The sequence below is a fragment of the Knufia obscura genome, assembly GCF_036327395.1.
Source record: "Knufia obscura strain CCFEE 5817 isolate CBS 148926 chromosome Unknown scaffold_21, whole genome shotgun sequence".
In the NCBI taxonomy this organism is placed as follows: domain Eukaryota; kingdom Fungi; phylum Ascomycota; class Eurotiomycetes; order Chaetothyriales; family Trichomeriaceae; genus Knufia; species Knufia obscura.
In genome coordinates, this window is record NW_027042707.1 from 33,210 (window position 1) to 53,532 (window position 20,323).

Here is a 20,323-nt window from a genome sequence, read left to right on the forward strand (position 1 = left end):
ACTTTTAGATCGCTGGCAACAAGTCACTTCGCTTTATTTGACGCATCGTCATTTACAGCTAACCACGCACTCCCTCTTCCACGCTTCTTGCTCGAGAGGAGTCTGATCATAGCCTGTGATATCCAACGAGAATCTCGCAGATACGTGCAGCTGGCAAAGTCCACCTAGGCCCCGTCTGCGTGATGGCTCTCTCCATGCCCACGCCGTCTGCAGCAGAAGTGTCTGTTTCCCGATGCTGTTTGACACGAACAAATTGTTGACATATAGGGTACGCGGTTGATTGAGCAGCGCAGCCAACATTTGCTCTGGTCAGAGTATACCTACATATGTCCACAACGTCGATGAGGGTGCGCCAATCTTACTGCGCAAGAGCTCATCTGAGTTAAACAAATATAACAAGCAGCAAGGCCGTGATTGCAGCTTGTATTTGCAGCAGAATGGTCCAGGCAATGCTGAGTATGTCACCACTTCAAGGCAGCAGCAACGATCGAGCTTGTGCTGCGTGGCTGTGGGTGGGCTTGTGCTGTCCCCTGGCCTGGGTGAATGGCGTGACGTTTGATGGGATGGTGTTTGGGTGCGCAAGCTTGTGCATACTTGCTTGCTAGATGGCTTACATCTGTTCTCATCAGCATTGATTTGTGTCTGATCTTCATTGTCCTCAAAGATGGCCAGACTAGCGAACATCTTCGAGAAGGTATACGAGACAGCCTGCGAACTCATGGTAATGGCTGTCATCGTTACCCGATTCTCTCAAACGCATAATACAACCCACGCAGAGTGGACCGGTCCACTGCCACGCAAAAACCCTGAAGCCCCTACTGTCGTTCTATCTGCCGAAGTGGAGGAGCAACTTCGTGAGCTTGTCTCCACACCGTTGCCCTCACCCATCATCACGCCAAACTGTACTGTTGCGCCTAATTCTTCAGCATCACTCTCGAAACTATCCCTTCCAGAATCTTGCTCAAGCGAGGCCAGCATGGACCAGTGTCCGAGCCACAGCAGCTCACCGTTAGGACTGTCGCCCATCTGGAACATTGTCACCGAGCGACTCGAGATCGTGGAGATCACCACATGATTGCGAAGAGCAATACCCATCCTATTTGACACAAATTCACCTCTATCAGATCGGATCTCTAGGGGAAAGGACCTTAGCACGATCATCCATCAAGTTTACATCTTCCATCAGTCCAACAGCTGCACGATGATCGTTATGTGGCTGCAAGAGTTACGCTTTGAGACCCAGTCATTGACCAGGATCATCAAGGATGATAGGCTGGGAGATCTGTTATTCGCGCCACACCGGGCTGATACGTCGTTGCCGGCACACTGTGGCTTCTGCCGGCATTTGCTCCGTGAGCTTCAGCATACAGCCCATCAGTCCCATTCTCAATATCGTCCCTGCGCTCGCTAGGTCTCTGCCGTATTCGCATCCTCACCTTCTCCCTCTCGAACCTCAACCTCTCCAGCAACTGCTGTTCATCGGTGTCGTCTCGTCCGTCTTGGCCGTGCTGAAGCGCATTATCAATCGACTCAGACAATTCCTTCTCCTCCGAAATGAGCTTTCGGAGACGTTGACATTCCTCCTCCCACCAGAACAAGAGGTTCACCAGGTCTCTCTGCCTCGAGACCGATAGTACAGCAACCTGATGCGCAAACTTCTTCCCATCAAGGTTCCTAGTGTCAACGCAAGCACTGCCATCCAGGATGCCAGCATCGGTCAACTTCCTGAACACCTTCCTGGATACAGACTCGTTGTCACAGATTCCGCCGACAAAGAAAGAGCGCTCGTCCAAGGAGTATGGAGCGCCAGAGTGCTGGGCTGCAAGCTGGTGAGCATATAACATGTCCTGGCCTAACTTAGGGATATGGTCAAAGCGATGTGGGTCAGCTGCTAGGTTCGGGATGGCATTGTTGATGAAGCGGGTGAAGGAGATGCCGAGGGAGCCATTGCGTTTGCCATACATGGCGTTCTGAGGGCGGCGTGGATGCTGTGTCCAATGCTTGAGGAAAAGCTTGTCTCGGAAATGTGATTCTTCGGATGGCAGAGCAGTCGATATTCTAATCAATAAATTCTTTGTTTAAATTGTGACTCCCGTGTATCGTGTGTAGCGTGAAAGCCTTGGCTTAGTCGATAGCACCTCGAATACACCTATCTTCTACCACGTTGTTCAGGTATATAACTGCTTGAACGACCTGAGGTCAATGACGAGCTCATCGGAACTTCCAGGCGGTCACGAGCTAGTTGAGGTTAAGTGGTTGAAGCATGCAGTAGCTCGATCGTGGTCACAGGCCTTGGCCAAGCACTTTCCGAACAATATTCGACGTTCAATGTCACTCTTGTAGGCGCCTACCTTGGAGCTTCTAGCACCTTGCCTTCATATCGTGGCAAATACAGAAAGATGCATTATCAGTCTTCAAGTTCCAGGCTGTTGGATTGTTCTGACCGGAGATACTGTGGCGCACGTGCCGAGCTGAGCGGTGTCATTGGATCATTCTTTAGCCCGAGAAGTTGAAAGGCCATCACAGCCTCGGAAGATCGATGTTGCACGGTTGCGACTGCCTGGTCATGGACGTGATGTCTGGGTGAGGCAAGTTCAGCTTCGTATGCTCAACACTGGCACGCGAGAAGACAGTGCGATTCACTTGTGGAGAAGGTCGGAAGCCATTCGATCCAATTTCCGCTTCGGACTCCATCTTGGCTCCAAGGACCCCCTTCCTCCCATGCTACAAACATGATATCTTCTATCGCAAAGCGTACAGCAATCAGGCTCTTTCGCTTATACAACACGATCGACCGCTCAAGCTCGAGACGATGCAAGTCTGGTGCAAGCGAGCCCCTCTTTTGTCCACAATGGCAGCCGAGGCTCCTCCTAGTTAGAATGGAATAATGCCTGGAAGCTAGTGCAAGTCTGACAGCGTACGCTCTCTTCCCACCATGACTTGAAGCTATTCAGCTGCCGTTTACCTCAAGGTAAGTCATTTACATTCATCTTACTCCTCAAGGTAGACTCTATGGCAGTCACCATGGACAGTGTTTCACACTATGGCGTGCTCATTTTCTGGATCTCAGTCCGCGTTGCATTAGCAGTAAGTCCATCCACAGTCCTGCAAAGCTCGTATTGTCAAGAAGATATTGATATCTTGGCCAGTCCATCGGACTCGTATTCCTCAAATTCATCTACAACATCTCTCCCTTCCATCCGCTAGCCAAATACCCTGGCCCTCTCCTGTGGAGAGCCTCGCGGCTGCCAGCTTCCTATCATCATGCTCGTGGTGACCTGTATCAACACATCGCCGCCATTCACGCTCAGTATGGCTCCTCGGTCCGAATCGCGCCTGACGAGCTCTCCTTTACCGCCCCCGAAGCGTGGCCACAGATCTACAACAGCCGTCCACAACTCAAGAAGTCCATCTATCATTTCACTCCTGGCGACCGTCGAAAACTCCCAGAGAGCATGATCATGGCCCCTGATGCAGAACATACTCGACTTCGGCGCCTGACAGGTCCTGCCTTCCTAAATGCCGGCATTGCAGAGGTCGAACCAGTCCTACAGCACTACGTCGACTTACTATGCACACAGCTCGCGAATGCAAGCAAAGAAGGATCGCAGAATATGGCGGAGTGGTTCCTCTGGGCTCTGAACGACGTGATCGGTCAACTAGCACTCGATCAGGAGTTTCAATGTCTGGAGAAACGGCGGATGCATCCATGGCCGAGCTTTCTACTGGGCGCTCTCAAATCGACCGCGGCACTCAACCAGTTCCGGCGCTTTGGTATCTCCAGGGCTATGCTGAAGCCATTGATCCCAAAGAAGGTGATCGAGGAGCAGGAGAATTTCTTGAGCACTGCGCAGACCGCTGTCAGTGAGCGACTAAAGCGTGAACAAGATGATAGTGCAAAGCTAGAGGCTGGCAACCTAGACGAGGGACAGAAGAAGCAGAGGGACATTGTCGGTCTGATGATGCGCGAGATGAAAGGTGGCGAAAGGCTGACGGAGGCCGAAGTCACAGCCAATTCGATCTTGATTGTTGGTGGAGGAGCTGAGACGACGAGCACGTGTTTGAGTGCGACTCTCTATCACCTATGCAAGACGCCACGGGTCATGGAGAAGTTGAGGGATGAGATCAGGCGGACGTTCGCTATGAGTGAGGACATTACGATCAAAGCATGCAATAATATGGCATACCTCAAGGCGTCTATTGACGAGTCGTTGAGGATGTTTCCTGTCGCCAGTTTTATTACGCCAAGGATGACGCCTAAAGGTGGGCATACTATAGCAGGGGAAGTGGTTCCGGAAGGTGTAAGCGAATACTTGCTGTTTCTCCGTTGACCGCATGTCCGAACAAGCTAACGCATCTCTCTAGACATACGTCTCCATGGGCCAATGGTACATGGGCCGCTCGGAGCGTTTCTTCGACGAACCCAAGGAGTTCAAACCAGAACGATGGCTGGATTCAAGTACAGAACAGGTCTCTGGAATGTCATCTGATGAGATTCTAAGACCTTTCAGTCTTGGACCGCGTAACTGTGTCGGCAAGCTGTAAGTCCCTATCTGCTACGTTTGGACCCGTGTCTCTGATAACATTCACAGTTTGGCGCTTGCTGAAGCACGTCTGGTGACAGCCAAGCTGTTGTGGCACTTTGATATCGAGCTTGATGGGGATCATGCTACATGGGTAGAGGATGCGAGGTTCTATGTGAGTAGCACATTTCTGCTGTTGATGCTTGCGGGCTCCAATAAAGTTGTGATAGCAGATCGCGGTGCCATTGCTAACCACGTTACAGATCCTTTGGCAGCTTCAGCCGCTCAAGGTCAACTTGACGCCAATCAGAAAGTCATGAGTAATTCGTGCAGCACGCGGGCCATTCAGAAAGGTAGAACCGAGTCGTGCTCTTGCAGAGACACCCAGAGCAGATTCGAGGAGGCACACGACCAGATACCTCAAAGAGGCTGAGCTACCACTAGCGCAGATGTCGATCACGGAGTACCCGATTGAATACTCTGATTGGTCAGGAAAAGACTTGCTGCGCCAAGCTAGCTCGGCTGACCTGCAAATTTTCTTCTTTAGTCCTGAGGCATTTCTCCTCGTTGTCGTTTCTCCTTCGTCACTGACCAGCTGGCGCAACGCCATCACGAGGGATTTGGTCGCCATCGTTCTCCCGCGAACCTTCTCGTCGAACAAAAGACTCTGTTACCATTTAAGGTTTGTGAAGATTTCTCATGTCGAGTTGAGGATCGAAGGTATAAGTATCACCCCTTGTCCGTGCCTTGTCGTCGTGCCTGTCGTCAGCAATACTATCGAACAAACATACGAGTCAGCAAGCAAGCAAGCACAAATACAAACATCACTCTTGACCACACAAACAGATCAACGATCACAAGCATATCATCAACAGCTCAAACCACAACCATCATCCAACCACAACAACCACCAACCAAAATGGGTCTCTTCCACCTCCACCACTCCAGAAAAACAAACACATCCACCAGCACACCCACACCAACCACAGAGCAGAAACCCCACAGACCAACAGCCAGCGTACGCGATCTCTACGCGCGCAGCTACATGCGCTGGGTCGAGGAGGGTAACGCGGAACCTAAGGGTAATGGTCGACGAAGCTCTAGCTTTGATGAGAAGAGGGCACGGCGCGCGGCTGTTGCTGAGAGGAATTTGATGGTTAGGACTTGAGGGTGGAAGTGCATATGGGGGAGTAGGCTGGCAGGGCAACGGGGCGAGGCGTTAGGCAGGGTTGGCTTTTTTGTAGGGCTTTTGATAGTGTGAAGTATTATGATATACTCATTTCTCCGCAAATGCCCGTGGGATCTCTCCTTACACTGATCCGAAATGTTCTGAATGCCAATCCTCTGAATGCCAGACGGGCAATGATACAACTTTCTACCATAACACCAGAACCGAAGAAACTCGATTGCAATTCATCGGAATCATAAGTCGCGCATTAGCCACTAGACGAAGAAGCTGTCCTTCGTATAAATTGGTATCGGACGTAGCACGTACGCTCACACCACTCCAATCTTCCCCACAGCTCCCTACGCCGCACTCCCATTCCCATTCCCATTCCCATCCCGCACCTTATCCACAAACACTCCCTCCCTCTCCTCCATCCCAGCATTCCCCATAACCAAATCAACCTCCTCATCCAACCCCTCAAAACTCTCCTTCAACCTCTTCGCAAAAACCCCACTAAACCCCCGAAACGCCCTCTGCTTCCCATTCAACACACTATTCCCCCTCTGCACCAACTCCACAAACTCCCTCGAGAAGATATCCGGATTCCTTGCATCATCCACATACTCTATTATCTCCGGCGCAACACGGATGTTATGGAGCGGGTTACTCGGGTCAGTAACGATCTCGTCGAGTGTCGAGAGCGATTTCGCGACGTTCTCGACTTGGCGGGTTACGCCTTCTTGGTGTTCTGGTTGGAATTGGCGGACGTGTTGTTGGAGCGTGAAGAGGTTTTGGATTACGTCTTTGATTGCGTTGGCGGCGCCGCCGCTTTCAGGGTAGATTTGTTTGTTGGTGGTGTTGGGGGTGGACATTTCTTCGGTGTCGGAGGGGAAGTCTGAGTCGTAGGTTGGTGTTTCTGCGGGTGTTAAGGGTTGGGTTGGACCGTGCGCAGAATTTGGGTTGAGTGATGCAAAGTCTGGTTGGTCTGGAGATGGAGCACCTTGCGCTGCTTTCCTGAGGTCGAGGGTCTGCCTGGTGATGCGCTGGTTTGTATTGAGCTCGCTTGGCAGAGATTGTGCTGCTGTTGTCCCCTTTGTATCAGCTCCGAGTCCTGTTGGTAGAGCGGCCTCGTTTGCGTGGGTCGCAGGCTTGGCTTCGATGAGTTGGCCTGTCGCCCAAGAATTTCCAACGCCCTTCCTCTCTTCTACAGACCTGCCGTACTTGAAGGACAAGAAGCTGAGCGCGTTCTCCTTGGCTTGTTTCGCGAATCTTATCGCTTTTCGTTGGGCTTCTCGTTGGCGGACTTGTTCTTCCTTCTGCTGCTGTGCTAGAACTTCCTGTCGCTGGAGCGCCTCGTCGTTTCGTTGACGTGCTTCTTCGTTCAACTTTCTCGATTTATCTCCGTCAAAAATAGCCTTAGATGTCGTCAACTCTAGCCCACGTTGTTGGATATGGCCTTGGAGATTATCTGAGATCTTGATGATGGTGAATGCACAAGTCAGGGTTTCCTCGACCGGTTCATGTTTGTTGAAGGTATGCTTGTCCTCGGACCCGAACTTGGCAGTCACCACCTGGCATCCACAAACTCTTTGAGCTGGTCCAGTCGGAGGTTTTTGCGCCGCTGTGGTAGCGGCGCCGCGGCTCCCACGACCACCTTTGGCGCCTCGCTTCGACTTCACTGGCATGTTTAGGCGTTGCTGGCGTGTATGCAATCTGGTTTGTTATGCGACCAATTGATGTTAGGCAAGCCTGACCTCTTCGCTGACACAGCGAGTCAAATGGCGTGAAATCAATCGATTGATAGGATGAGGCTCCAAGTGGGTTGGGAGCACGAGCATATATTTATTGAAGCAAGCAGACAAAAATTGTTGGAAGGCGCGATTGAGTGTTGCAGTAAACATCTACTTTCACTGGAAAGAAACACTACTTCACTACTGGCAGACGAAGGAAAGAACGACTTCACTATTCATTCACTTCTTGAGGACAAGCGCTACATCACACTTCTCTCATGCGCCGCGGTCTAGGACTTTCTATTGATGTTTCCACTACTTCCAGCTGCGATAGATCAGGAAATTTCTTTTGGAAACTGTCTAGATCGTCTGCGTCGTTCGGCGAAGGTATCATATCGTTCGTACCTGTGGCTGTCCTCAAACCCTGTGGCTTTTGGGGCTTCGTCGGTGGCAACCTGGTGTTTTGTGCCTGTAAATTTATGGCAGACGCGGGTGCAGAGATGGGTTTCATGTTGTATTGCGTGGGCCCTGTCCGGCTGACAGTGGTAGGCACATCTCTTGAAATCTGGGCAGCCCCCGATTGAGATTCTTCCGTGGTAAAACGACCATATCCAGTAGCTGTCTTGGTGGCAGGTCGATCTTTCTCAAGCAGAGATTTCACCCTACCTTGGATCGATGCCGCCTTCGTACTCACGGGTGGTGGTCCAGTCCCCCTGTTAGCTAACCTGTTGCGGTACTCTTGGGCAGCTGCCTCCACCCTTCGTTCCTCCGCTTCGAGCTTCTGCTTCTCCAGCTCTCTTCGGAGTTCGGGACTCAGTTCTTCTGTCTCCTCCAAACCTCGCCTGTCGTCACTCAGATCGGTCGCTTCCGATCCAGCAATGGGCGTCAACATATGCTGTTCATTGCCTGTGGGAGAATGGAGCACATCGTTGTCGTGGGTCGGCTCTCCTTGACCACCTTCGAACTTGCGAAACGCTTCACTAAAACGACCTTGGAACAGATTTTTGGTCCCGGCTGCAATTGAGGGTAAGCTGGATCGTTTCTGGTGGTGCCTACTGCTCCCACTGAGCCTTTTCATGTGTTTATGTTTTTCGCGTTCTTCCTCTTCTCGTGCTCGCAGGAATGCTAGATCTGACTTGATGTTGGTGTTGGTTTCAGAGACTGCATGTGACAAGGGAGCCATTTCAGCCTGCGACTCCCACCCTCGCGTCTCGACCGGTTTCTTGATCTCCTGGTCATTGATATGGGTAGCTCTTTGTGACGAGACGTTGACGCTAACGGGACGATTGCGCACGTTGAGCGACTTGGATCGCTGGACACCAGAATCGAGCTCACGTAGCAGCGGCCGGCCACCCTCAAGCGAAGGCCGAGAGCTCGTGGGTGACCTTGGTTCGTGCTCACGGGACTCATGAGCTGATTGAGACCGGTCTGCATCGTGTTGAAGTAGGTGGGCTAGTCGAGATCCACCCCTGTCTTTGGAAATAATGGGCTTGGTCTTATTTGATGCTTGTGTAATGCTGGCAGAGCGTTCTGGAGTCTCTGTAGCATCGGGTACTTTCCAGACAGGGCGATCGGACACTGCTATTTTTGGTGCCACAAGGGGTGGCGGTGATGAGCCCACAGCTGTTGAGACCATTCTGGACTTCTGTGGCAGTGACGTGACCTTTCCGCTCAGAACATCTTTGGCTTCCAGTGATCGTTGTCTCTGCAGATTCGCTTGACGAGAATCTTCCACTTTAGGAGCTGCCAAAGCTTTCGGTTTAGGTGGACTAGCAGGTCTATTAAAGGCATCATCAGCTAAAGCTTGCGTCACCCGTTGTGCCAGATCATCATGACCACTTGCTGCAGGCTTTTGCTGTGCTGGCTGGAAAGGGAATTTGCTCGATGTATCGGGTAGAAGGGAGAATTCTTCGAGCTTGGGAAATTTTGAGGAGAGCTCATCTGCACCTGCCCCACCATCAAGACCAGCGAATGCGTCGGAATGATCGATCATTCGGAGGGGCGATGGGGATGGTTTGGCTGAATTGTGATGTGACATTGTCTTGACTGGCCGGCCTCTGCGCATTGGCTCAACTTGTGGTATTGCCTGAACAGGTTCCTGCTTGACGGGTGCTAGTGTAGCTCCAGACTTTGGTTGAGAGCGTTCAGTTTGTGGTTGTGACTGAGGACGAGAATCTTCCGACTGTGATCGATTTGTGTAGATGTCCCGGAGAGAGAGAGGCCTACCATCCATTTTCGTGGCTTTAGCAAGCACTGAATAGATGTTCGGTCTTTTTGCAGGGTCCTCCTGCAACATTGAAGCGATCAAGAGCTTTAGCTCGTCAGAAAACCTCGGATAGCCAGGATATTTGAATCTAGCATTCAGAATGGCCATCTGTCCGACTTCTTCAAAAGGAGTGGTGTAGTAGCAGAGCTTGTAGAGGAAGCAACCAAGGGCCCAAATGTCGCTTTTCTCGTCAATCGGCTGTTTCCGGTAGACATCAATCATTTCCGGACTCCGATATTGTAAGGTCGTATGCCTCTGAATATCGTCTTCGATTAATCTTCCCTCGGCGGCGGTGGTGGCAGCCGGTCGTGCAACAGCAGCTGAGCCAAAATCGCAAAGCTTGAAAGTTTTGGATTTCCCATCGACGGAGATTAGTATATTTTCGACTTTAAGGTCTCGATGCATCAGTGCCGGCTTGAGGTAGTGCATACATGCAACGCCCTCGGCAACATCGGTAAAGATCTTGACGATTTCAGGCTCGGTCAATCTGTTCTGCAACCTTGTGTTCATGAAATCTATGAGGCCACCCCCGTTGCACCACTCCATGAGCAGGAAAACCTCGTAGCCGCCATTTTTGAGGGAGGAGGCATGCGAATCAATGTACTTGACGATCTGCTTATGGCCCCTCAGCCTCTTCATAGTCTCGACTTCGTTCCGCATATTGGCCAGATGATCCTTATCTGGCACCGCAACTCTCTTCAAGACTGCCTTGTTTATTCCATCCACCGGCTTCGGGAGTGTGACCACATAAACATGGGCAAAACCACCCTCTGATAGGTACCTGTCTATCACGACTCGGTGACTGCCGACTTGTACTTTCGTTCCTGGCAAGAAGGTACCAGCTGGTGCCGCCGGGCCAGATGGGATTGCCATGCCCTGGAAGGGCCTGGAAGCTGGCAAATTTGCCTGATATGTAGCCATATTGAACGTCGAGGTGTCGAGGTATTGAGGAGCAGCGGTGGGATGGCAGGTAAGAGGATATTCGGGTCTGTTCTACCGTTCAATCATGTCTGGTCAGCTGAGTATGTCGCGTGCTACTTCTGGCGATAGAGTGAACGGCATGCGATGGTCGGTATTCCTCGGATTTGCTGCTGGCTGTAGCAGAATATATCGGCCTGCGTTGGTCTTCACGGCATCGGAATGATCTGGCTCTTACTGTACTCGGTATAGAACTTGGCGTGCTCCCCTGCATGGTTTGGGCTACGCTAGGCGTCATCACTGGCGGTGATGGAAGTGGCTTTGGCTGTTGGGGCCTCAGGAATCGGCACTATTTCCCCCGAAGCGCAAGCTCAGATCTGCCAAAAAATTATCCACCAGACAATTCGCGCGCAGCTGTATGCTTGAAACTTCTTATTCTGCTACTACAGCCCTACCATTTCGCATAATCTTGATCGCAGCTGCGATTCTGAGCTACAATGGGAAAGAGGAAGCGCTCTTCTGAGGTGCAGGAAGCTGGCGCACCAGTATCGAAGAAGCAAGTGGTCGAAAAGGTGCCAGGCGCATCAGCAGCAGAACGAAGACAATTACGATCAGAGCGCAAATCCAAGAAAGGTCAACAAGCAAAAGAAAATTCCAAGAAGAAGAGACCTGAGACTGCGACAGAGCCAGAAGTCTTCCTTCCAGGACACAATGCGACCGCCGGTAGCGATAACATTGCGGGAGGGGAGGACTTTGTATCGTTGAATGATGCCACTACTTCCGCTCCAACACCTGGCGTGGATGGTAATGCTGCGGCAGCAACCCAGCCACAGAAGAAGCGCAAAGAGAAGAAAGCATCTCCACGCTCCGAACGCAAGAAAGCGAAGGGAGAGAAGGCTGCAGATGTAGAGGGGAAAGCAGATGGCGGTGCTGAAGAAGGGACGACAGCAGGTAACAGAAAGACCAACGATGCACCAAGATTTATATGCTTCGTGGGTAATCTGCCCTATTCGTGCACGACAGATCAGATCCAGCAGCACTTCCGCAAGCTAGAGCCCACTTCAATACGGCACTCTACAGACAAAGCTACACGCAAGTCTAAAGGCTTTGCCTTCCTCGAGTTCGACGACTACTCAAGGATGAAGACATGTCTGAAGGTGTATCATCACAGCATATTCGACCCAGAAAGGACATCAAAATTGCCAGATGATGCTTTCGACGAGCATGGCTTGGTGCGGGAGCAACCAGGCCAGAATAAGAAGCAGACTGGGCGCAAAATCAATGTTGAGCTCACTGCTGGCGGAGGTGGGAAAGGAGCAGACAGGAAGGAGAAGATACAGAAGAAGAACACCAAGCTTTGGGAGGAACGGGAGAGGCGCAAAGAGGCCGATTCGAAACAGCAGAAAGTGAAGGACAAGATGAAGAAGGACGAGAGAAGTGGGGCCAATTCGACTGACATCGGTTCTGAGGCTGTACACCCCAGTCGGCTGAAACGCGTGCAGCAGTAGTATGCGTAGGGCTTGTCAGTGATGTCAAGGACCGTCGAGCAAATGCGTTTTAGAGCGGCAGAGGCAAATTCTGGCTAGCGCAGATAGAGCTGCAACATGGTAAGTACCAGAGACCTAGATGGCTACAAATCAGGCAGTGGCGACACATTCCTCATTTTGCAAGTTATGGCACCCTCAAGGTCAATACCCTGCTTGACGTGGGAACAGTACTTCGACCACGAGAGTTTAGGGCGTGAGAACATGGTGCCTTCTCTGTCACAAGCATGCTACTGCTACTGCTCACGAGCCGTTAGCAATCGTGCTTTCCGAGCATAATGTATCGAACACACTCAAGGAAAACGGGATTCACCTGCATTGCCACTTTGTGGCACGGCCCACATATAATGCCGCCGGCTTCTTATGAGCAGCTGGAGACAGGTAGGAGCTTCGTACCTTCATAACATTGTGAGCACCGAGGGGATCCCCTCAGACATGTCCGATTGAATACAGAAGGTGGGTGCACTTTCCACTATTTCGAATTTGCACCTTCTCCGCTTGGTCATTCATGCAATCCCTAGTTCTTCTGTGCAAAACGACCTTGAGCTATAGAGGTATGTAACTCTACTTCGAACTGCGCTCGAAAAAAATGCCTATTTCAGATCGTCATCAGGTCTATCGCACCCCCAGTCCAGTTCAAGCACCACTCCATTCTTCCAGGTCTCATGAATAGATGCAATTCGGTGCAGTCCACACCATCACGACGTCCAAGAACTTGAGTAATAAGAGAATTTGAGTAATGACCTGATAATAGTACAAGAGACTAATACAACCGATAGACTTGAATTAAGCGCAGACTATCGAAGAGATCAAGCAACCACCGAAACTCTCCTATCTTCAAACCTCCTCGCTCCAGTCGTCAATCCGCTTGTACTCCAGATGCGGGATGTCCAAAGCTCTTGGACATATCACACCTGCCGGACACTGCTTGTGTCGAATTTCAAGCTTGTCCATGTCGAAGCAGTCGTCAGTGACATCTGCTGAGCACCCTGGCACGAGTGTCTTGGTTTCCATGTGGCAGAGCTTGTTCTCTTTGTGAGAGAAGAAGTCAGGTCCACTGGAAGTCCCAGACTCGCAGAGCGCCACTGCTGACTGGTGGTGTTTGACCAGCGTGCCATGAAGCAGCAGGTCCAAATTGGTGGCTGCTCGCCTCTGTTCTTTAGCTGTTCATTCTGGTCAGCGATTCAATTCAGTAATTCTTCGGATCAGTCTCACCTTCTATGTCTGCACCTCGCGGGTTAAGGTGGTGCTTCAACGGGTCAGAGAGCTCTGTCGGTTTCGATAGAAAGTCGTCGACGTCCATCATGTTCGGGCCCCGTATCAGGGGCTTCTCGACGAAGATCGGGATCTGAAGTGACCTGACATGTCGTCCCAGACCTTGAAACGAGCTGGATGCCCACACATCAGAGCATTCTCCTCGGATCTTTGACATGCGGTATGGTTGTTGACGACGGGACCGACCATGTCATCGATCTTGAATGAGAACCCTGCTGGCGGATTTTGGACTGACCACGGGCCGCTTCCCTGGTTTGACGCGTCAGTTGGTCGCTTGTCAGACTTCGGTCCTATCCACACGCATTGCGGGTAATGCTCCTGACTCTCGTCGATCTTCGTCCGCGAGTGGTACCAAGGCATTCCACACGATGCACCAACGTCGCCGAGAAGAGTGTGAGCATCATCATGCCCTGGCCACTTCATTGATATTGCTGACAAGCAGATTGCATCTTTGTGCTGTGCCACCACGGCCAAGTACATCGGAGGCTCGTTGGTGCCAGGGAACTTGATGTGCTCCGCTCTGTGTTGACCTTGGCCGATGTGGTGTCCGTGTTTGTGGTCTTGGCCCAGCAACTCGCCGTTGGCGTTCCATGCAGCCATGCTCGGGGTTCTGCCCCCATGGTGGCCCCCACGGGAACCGAGGCCGGGATAAGACTCGACTACCATTTGATTGGGGTCCGGATTGGCTTTCATGGTGCTGGCTATAGCAAAAGCTAGGAAGACGATACTGCTGACAAAGCCGTTCAAGGTTCCGGCGTTGCCGAAGGTGAGAGCAGAAGCCATTTTGGTCTCTGTGTCGTGTTAGCTTAGAAATTCAGTGCCTTAGAAGTGTGCTCACTCTAAGCTAATGATGAAGGAATGTTGAAAACCTCAGACACGAAAGTGAAGTAAGAGTTGGATAAGCGAGATCAGATCTGCCGCTGTCGGCCGTCTGACTTTGGAGTGAAGACGCTGAAAGAACTTGAGGGGTGGTAACCAGGTGTCATATGCCAGCTATGTGAGCCTTAATTGTTGAGTAGGCTAGGCTTGGATAGCTGATGAGTGAGGGTGGTATGAGGGGACTAATCAATGTATTGAGTGAGAAGCTTGCGCTCACTGTCAGAAGACTGTAAGAGATGGATGGTGAGTAAAGGCAGAAGGAGAGATTGGCTGTGTCTCGAGAAGCAAGCAGACGACTACTTGTACCCTGAGCACTGTGGATGCATGCTTGGACATGTCCCACGGGGTAATCTGCTCAGAGCATCCTGTCTCATCTGAAGAACTCATTGAAGCAACTATTGATAGCGCCGTCGGCATTAGGCAACATGGACAGCTCCTCTCCGAAGTCTTCTGGCAAACAAGTGCCAGTCCGGCAGCAAAGTGTCTCAACAACCCGCGATCACGTAAGATCTGAGCAAGATCTTAGACTTATGATTGGTAGGTGCAACAACACCACATGACCAGAGAACAACACTTCTGGATTTGATAACTGAATCTGTGCAGAAGCTCGACCACCAGCACTCACAATTAATTCGCTCGTTGATTAGGCTAGGGACTGACTTTGCAAAGATGCCTTCCCGGACTCACCACGTATTAAATGATGTGCGTAAAGCCTATCGGATTAGACACCATGGTCAACAGACCATGAAGACCCACGTAACTAGATCAAGCCTGGCGAAGAAGTGCGCTCTGAGATATCGAACACAACGGCGGATTTGAATTCGAGCGAAAGTATAGCGTCTACCAGTTGAGTGTCCTGGATTCGACTCACCATCTCCACACGCACAATTCGCTCAGCTATGATGGATCATGTGCTGTTCTAAGCTGTACTAAGCACTCTTCACACACAGACCTGGAATACTGATAATATGGCCGGCAGCTTGAGCTATGAACTCGCATGTGCGTTCTCGAAGGGCACTCGTCAGAGCCACGAACACTGCTGACAGCCGGAGGTGGTCTGAAGTGATCGTAAGAAGAGCACAATAACGGACACAGGAGCGCGCTACTAGAGCTGAGCAGCGCGGCGATCCAAGGTGATAGCGCAACCGACTGCTCATCGAATGCTCGGAAGGCTGTCTCGCCCACTATCGCAATCGAAGGGGTTCAAGATGTCGAGTATTACTTAGCGGATTGACTTTCGTGCTGTTTTGCTTTGCTTTTTGTAGGCGGAGCGGACTTTTCCGGGCGCACGCATTGTTTCTTGGTGGAAGACACGCCGTCACGTGGTAAAGGGACTGTTCAGTGCAGAGGCAACCCTGTCTGTACACTAAGCCGTCTCTACTGCCAAGGCCGCTATCCCGGGCTTATTGAGAAGCTCCTGGTAACGAAGGCATGTCTTCCATATTTCTTCTTCTTCTTTACGGCGATGTAGCTATTCTAGCATCCATTTGAAAAAGCACTGAAGGCTATGTATCCAGGAGTCTTCGATCAGTCTCAGCAATCCCTAAATATGCCAGGCCCCCAACGCCAGCGCGCAGCTGGACAGAAGCCATGGCACGGTGACCCACCTGGACAGCCTGGCTCGGAACGTCGCAGGCAACGAGATTGAACGAGTTTGTCATCACTACAACGTTCAGGACATCATGTTGGACCAGCAGACTTCAAGTGGCATCAGATGCTACGCTGTACTAATTTATGTCCCGTCAATACCATAGGAAATCCCGGAATGGGTGTCTCGAATGCAAGAAACGGCACATCAGGGTACATCTTCTCACCCTATCAATCCCTGAATTTTGCAACTGACTAGCTCCCGAAGTGCGACGAAAACTATCCAATATGCGTCAACTGTGCCGGAGCAGAGATTCGATGTTCATATCTCAGAAGCGAACCCCCTCGCATCGTGCCTGCTTACTCCCATGGCCATTCACATACAGCAGCATCGAGCCCTGCTCCGACTGTGACTTCCTCGTTGGCCACAACGCCGTGGCCTGACCATACCACGAGCGGCCAGGAACCATATGATCCGTACAGCGTAAACACAACTCATCTCGAGCTCTTCAACAACCTCTCTAGCAAAGAGTTCCTATCCTACGAGCACTCAGGGCAACCTGACATCATCCCAGTCGGGCTCTACATAAAACATGCCCTCACAATACCATGCCTAATGCACCAGCTCCTCGCAATATCATCCTTCCATCTAAGCACCAAGATCGCGACGTCTGAATCTCGAAACCACTACAGCGAATGCGCCACAGGCTTACAGACCCGTGCCCTATCACTCTTCCATAAAAGCAACGCAATCCTGGAAGCCACTTCAGCAAACTGCGTCCCCATGTTCTTGTTCTCGTCCGCGGTCGGCGTCCATCTCCTATGCGACATCTTGCTATATCAACAAGACAGCCTGGAAAGATTCATCGACAAATTCACACATTGTCTTAATGTTCAGCGTGGTGTGCTAGCCATCATCGACCAAGCCCGACATCTACTGCAGGACACGGAGCTAGCATCCCATCTCAACATCTCCCAAGTTTTCATGACGACAAATACAACTGGATCGGAATGCGACGTCATCATGGATCTGGTGAACTCTGCAGACGTATCTCCATCCTCACGGCATGCATATCGAGATTCAATCGCGCATCTGCAGCAGGTATTCGACGCGGAGCGTGCAGCTGATGTTTCGGGGGACAAGCTTCGAACGTCTTTAATATTCGCATGGCCGGTCGTTCTTTCATCTGAATACGTGGACTTGCTGCATCAACGACAGCCAGAAGCACTTGTTATTCTTGCCCACTATGCTACTATTGTACCGTGGCCGGCATTTGTGGTTTTTTGGCGAAGGTGGTCGCTTCCTGATCGAGTCTATCTGTGAAAGCCTAGGACCCGACTGGCAGGAATGGTTGAGGTTCCCTAGAGCGGCGCTTGAAGAGGACTCGATGGTTTGAAGGTCAGGGCATGTAAAATCATCATTACTTCTTAAATTGAAAAGGTCCTCGTCTGGTTAAGCGGTTGACAAACCTTGGCATACGACAACAGGCCACCAGCCGCATGTGTAGATCGCAAGTCCATAGATAACCACCTACTTCCAATCTCACGGAAAAGAGTACTGTTGCCTTAAGATCCCCTGAGCATGAAGCAGGTGGCCGCAGCGCCGAAAGAATTCGCCCCGCTACCGCTGATAATCGGATCCAGATACTTATTTACTTGGTATTTGGTATGCCAGTTGGACGTTTCAGCACCGACATCCACGGTGGATCCATCCTACTAGTGTACGTGTACACTAAACCCGAAACAGCCGTATACATGTACGCTACGTACTCGTACTTCCTAGCCAAGGCTAAGGGACGTTGCTAACTTAGACCGAACCTCTACTTGCAACGCACCGAGTCCACAGTATCGAGTATGGATCTTTTGATCAAGGCTCCTCTCAATGTGGGTGCTGTACCCCTAGTCACTCATACTGTACATATATGCCACCTACATCTCTCGACTGAGACCACAGCAATGCCGGTACCAACTACGTCCTCAACTCAACTCAGTGTCAATTCACAGCAAGCCTCGCACTCATCAAAGCAAGACAAACACCTCAACCGCCGACGTGAATCTTGAGATTCTACAAGACAACCCACATCACCAGTAAACACACACAGCACTCATGGCGCAACTCAAACCCATCGGCGGAACAGATTACTACCTCTGGAAATACCTCCCCTCGCTTCCAGCCGCGATCATATTCCTCGTGCTCTTCACAGCCATCACATCCGCCCACTGCTACCGCACGGTCAAGTCCCGCGTCTGGTTCACCGGTATCTTCGCCATCGGCGGATTATGTACGTTCCATCACTCATGCCCAGGCAATCCTCAAGCACACACAATCACCTAACTGACTCTTCTTCCAGTCCAAATCCTCGGCTACGCAACCCGCATAGCCTGCCACTACCACACCGACCTCATCCCCCCCTACGCCATCCAATCCACCTTCATCGTGATCGCGCCCGTCTTCTACGCAGCAAGCATCTACATGGTCCTCGGCCGCCTCATCCGATCCGTCCACGGCGACCGCCACAGCATCATCCGCCCCACCCGGATGACCAAGATATTCGTCTGGGGCGATATCTTGACTCTAAACGTGCAATCAACCGGTGCGGGCCTCGTAGCCCAAGACGGACACGAGGAATTGGGTGAATACATCGTTGTTGAGGGGCTGATTTTGCAGCTTATCGTGTTTGGGTTCTTTGTTGTTGCGGCCGGGGTGTGGCATGTTCGGATGAGGGGGTATGGGGAGAAGATGGGTGAGGTTGAGGTGGGGAGACATGTGAATGTGCCGTGGAGACAGGGGTTGAGGATGTTGTATGTTTGTTGTGCGTTGATTGTGGTGAGGAGTGTGTTTCGGGTTGTTGAGTATGCGATGGGACGGAGGGGTATTTGTTGGCTAATGAGTGGCCGTGGTATGTGTTTGATGCGGTGCTTATGTTGGTTGTGCAGGTGGTGTTTTTTGTTTGGTTTCCGGATAAGTTTCGGTTTGACGGGGGTGGTGGTGAGGATGATGGACATGTGTTGATGGGGAGTGGGTCGCCGGCGGTAAGGTAAGGAGTATCGGGACAAAGCTTTGACAATGATGCGAAGGTGGCCATGGTTGCGCCTGTGGGTGTGTTTGTTCGAGTTGCTCGACGGTGGTTCATTCTGGCCGAGCGACGAGAGAGTAGTCGGGTACAGGATAAATCAGCCCGCGAGTACTGATGCTACGGCTACCGATGTCCTCGTCTTCAATCGATATAATAGCCGTCACGTTCCCTGAGCCATCAAGCACTCGGCACGATGGCACGTATTTCCTGAGCGAATGATCGTAAATCTCCGGCCAGTACCCATCGACGGCTCGCGTCCAAGTCCGCATATTGCGTGGTTGTCCAACAGAATAAGTCTCATCATCGCTGTCCTGGTCTCGACGCGTAGGAGTCCTAGAGGGAGGCCAAAGAGGAATAGTAATGTCGATTGGACCCACTCCAAGATCATCAACATATTCGTCGACGTCTTCTGCAAATTCTGCGGCGGTAAAGTATTCGTCGCTATCCTCCAGGAACTCATTCTAGTCTTTCTCATCGTACACCCGCGGCCGTAAGTTCGCGTATTGGTGATGCCACACTAACTTCTTTCGCAGCCTGCATAAACTTGCCTTCGTCTCGGCATCAAACTGCTCTTTTATGGCCCTGTCATGGTAGCCATGCTTCCGAATCTAACCATAGGCCTCGTACGCCAGGAGTCTCTCTTTGCACCAAGGCAGGCGCCTGTAACGACGAGGCAGTTGACCGGATGCGAACTCCCGCTGGAGCATGGTCATGAGGACCTCTTCAACGGTTACGAGTTCATCGTTGCAGAGCTTGACCTGTAGAGTATTTGGTATAGATGGAATAGTTGGGGCTGAGAAATGGACTTCTGGCTGGTCGGAGAAGAAACATTCGAGTCTGTGGGCGTACTTGACGGGCGGTCGGCAACTGCTGAAGACATTGAGAACGCTCCTGTATAGTTCGCGATAATCTGTTTCCACCAGACGGAAAGAGAATGTACGAGCATCGGGATGGCTGGAAGAGCGCAATTCGATCGTCCGGTTCCTGAACTTATTGTGAAAAGTCTTCAGCAGAACGGACTTCATTAGGTCGTTGATCCAGATGTATAGTGACGTCCAAGGTTGCCCAATTTGCCGGGCTTCTATGATAGTGTTCCTATCTATAGTCAGCATTGTTGTATAGCATAAGTAACATCTGAGCTTACCTTTGTTGTTGAGTGTGCAACCAGCAAGTACCATCTTGACGAATCACTTCCAGTCTCAGCGTACCGCTGCAGAGTGCTACTGTTCTGTACCTGAAACATCCAGCACAAATTCGCAGACAATTCACTTTGAAGTCACTGTATGGGAACTCGAGACGCGTAAAGGTGACAGGGGATGGCCAGAGCCGTCTTGGCGGATCCCAGTTCGTGGGAGC

General features: G+C 51.3%; 9 protein-coding genes across 9 annotated transcripts; 5 read left to right on the forward strand and 4 right to left on the reverse strand.

Annotated features, from left to right (window-relative positions):
• Positions 1-664: 664 nt before the first annotated feature.
• PMZ80_010811 (uncharacterized protein) lies at positions 665-1,075 on the forward strand (the record flags this gene model as incomplete). The annotated part of the gene is made up of 1 exon (XM_064879199.1): positions 665-1,075. One exon carries the CDS (start codon positions 665-667, stop codon positions 1,073-1,075), a length of 411 nt encoding a protein of 136 aa, XP_064724963.1.
• A 184-nt stretch (positions 1,076-1,259) lies between these two features.
• Positions 1,260-1,964, reverse strand: PMZ80_010812 (uncharacterized protein; the record flags this gene model as incomplete). The annotated part of the gene is made up of 1 exon (XM_064879200.1): positions 1,260-1,964. One exon carries the CDS (start codon positions 1,962-1,964, stop codon positions 1,260-1,262), a length of 705 nt encoding a protein of 234 aa, XP_064724964.1.
• Positions 1,965-3,024: 1,060 nt separating this feature from the next.
• On the forward strand, positions 3,025-4,843 carry PMZ80_010813 (uncharacterized protein; the record flags this gene model as incomplete). Its single annotated transcript, XM_064879201.1, has 5 exons — positions 3,025-3,087; positions 3,150-4,301; positions 4,366-4,541; positions 4,593-4,698; positions 4,787-4,843. 5 exons carry the CDS (start codon positions 3,025-3,027, stop codon positions 4,841-4,843), a joined length of 1,554 nt encoding a protein of 517 aa, XP_064724965.1.
• Positions 4,844-5,442: 599 nt separating this feature from the next.
• On the forward strand, positions 5,443-5,691 carry PMZ80_010814 (uncharacterized protein; the record flags this gene model as incomplete). Its single annotated transcript, XM_064879202.1, has 1 exon — positions 5,443-5,691. The coding sequence occupies one exon, from the start codon at positions 5,443-5,445 to the stop codon at positions 5,689-5,691; it is 249 nt and encodes an 82-aa protein (XP_064724966.1).
• A 359-nt stretch (positions 5,692-6,050) lies between these two features.
• Positions 6,051-7,376, reverse strand: NUT2 (RNA polymerase II mediator complex subunit; the record flags this gene model as incomplete). The annotated part of the gene is made up of 1 exon (XM_064879203.1): positions 6,051-7,376. One exon carries the CDS (start codon positions 7,374-7,376, stop codon positions 6,051-6,053), a length of 1,326 nt encoding a protein of 441 aa, XP_064724967.1.
• Positions 7,377-7,686: 310 nt separating this feature from the next.
• On the reverse strand, positions 7,687-10,608 carry AKL1 (Ark- serine/threonine protein kinase; the record flags this gene model as incomplete). The annotated part of the gene is made up of 1 exon (XM_064879204.1): positions 7,687-10,608. The coding sequence occupies one exon, from the start codon at positions 10,606-10,608 to the stop codon at positions 7,687-7,689; it is 2,922 nt and encodes a 973-aa protein (XP_064724968.1).
• Positions 10,609-11,102: 494 nt separating this feature from the next.
• Positions 11,103-12,113, forward strand: PMZ80_010817 (uncharacterized protein; the record flags this gene model as incomplete). Its single annotated transcript, XM_064879205.1, has 1 exon — positions 11,103-12,113. The coding sequence occupies one exon, from the start codon at positions 11,103-11,105 to the stop codon at positions 12,111-12,113; it is 1,011 nt and encodes a 336-aa protein (XP_064724969.1).
• Positions 12,114-12,986: 873 nt separating this feature from the next.
• Positions 12,987-14,207, reverse strand: PMZ80_010818 (uncharacterized protein; the record flags this gene model as incomplete). The annotated part of the gene is made up of 3 exons (XM_064879206.1): positions 12,987-13,312; positions 13,365-13,507; positions 13,552-14,207. The coding sequence occupies 3 exons, from the start codon at positions 14,205-14,207 to the stop codon at positions 12,987-12,989; spliced, it is 1,125 nt and encodes a 374-aa protein (XP_064724970.1).
• A 3,790-nt stretch (positions 14,208-17,997) lies between these two features.
• PMZ80_010819 (uncharacterized protein) lies at positions 17,998-19,731 on the forward strand (the record flags this gene model as incomplete). The annotated part of the gene is made up of 4 exons (XM_064879207.1): positions 17,998-18,172; positions 18,242-18,657; positions 18,969-18,990; positions 19,586-19,731. 4 exons carry the CDS (start codon positions 17,998-18,000, stop codon positions 19,729-19,731), a joined length of 759 nt encoding a protein of 252 aa, XP_064724971.1.
• Between the last annotated feature and the right edge of the window lie 592 nt (positions 19,732-20,323).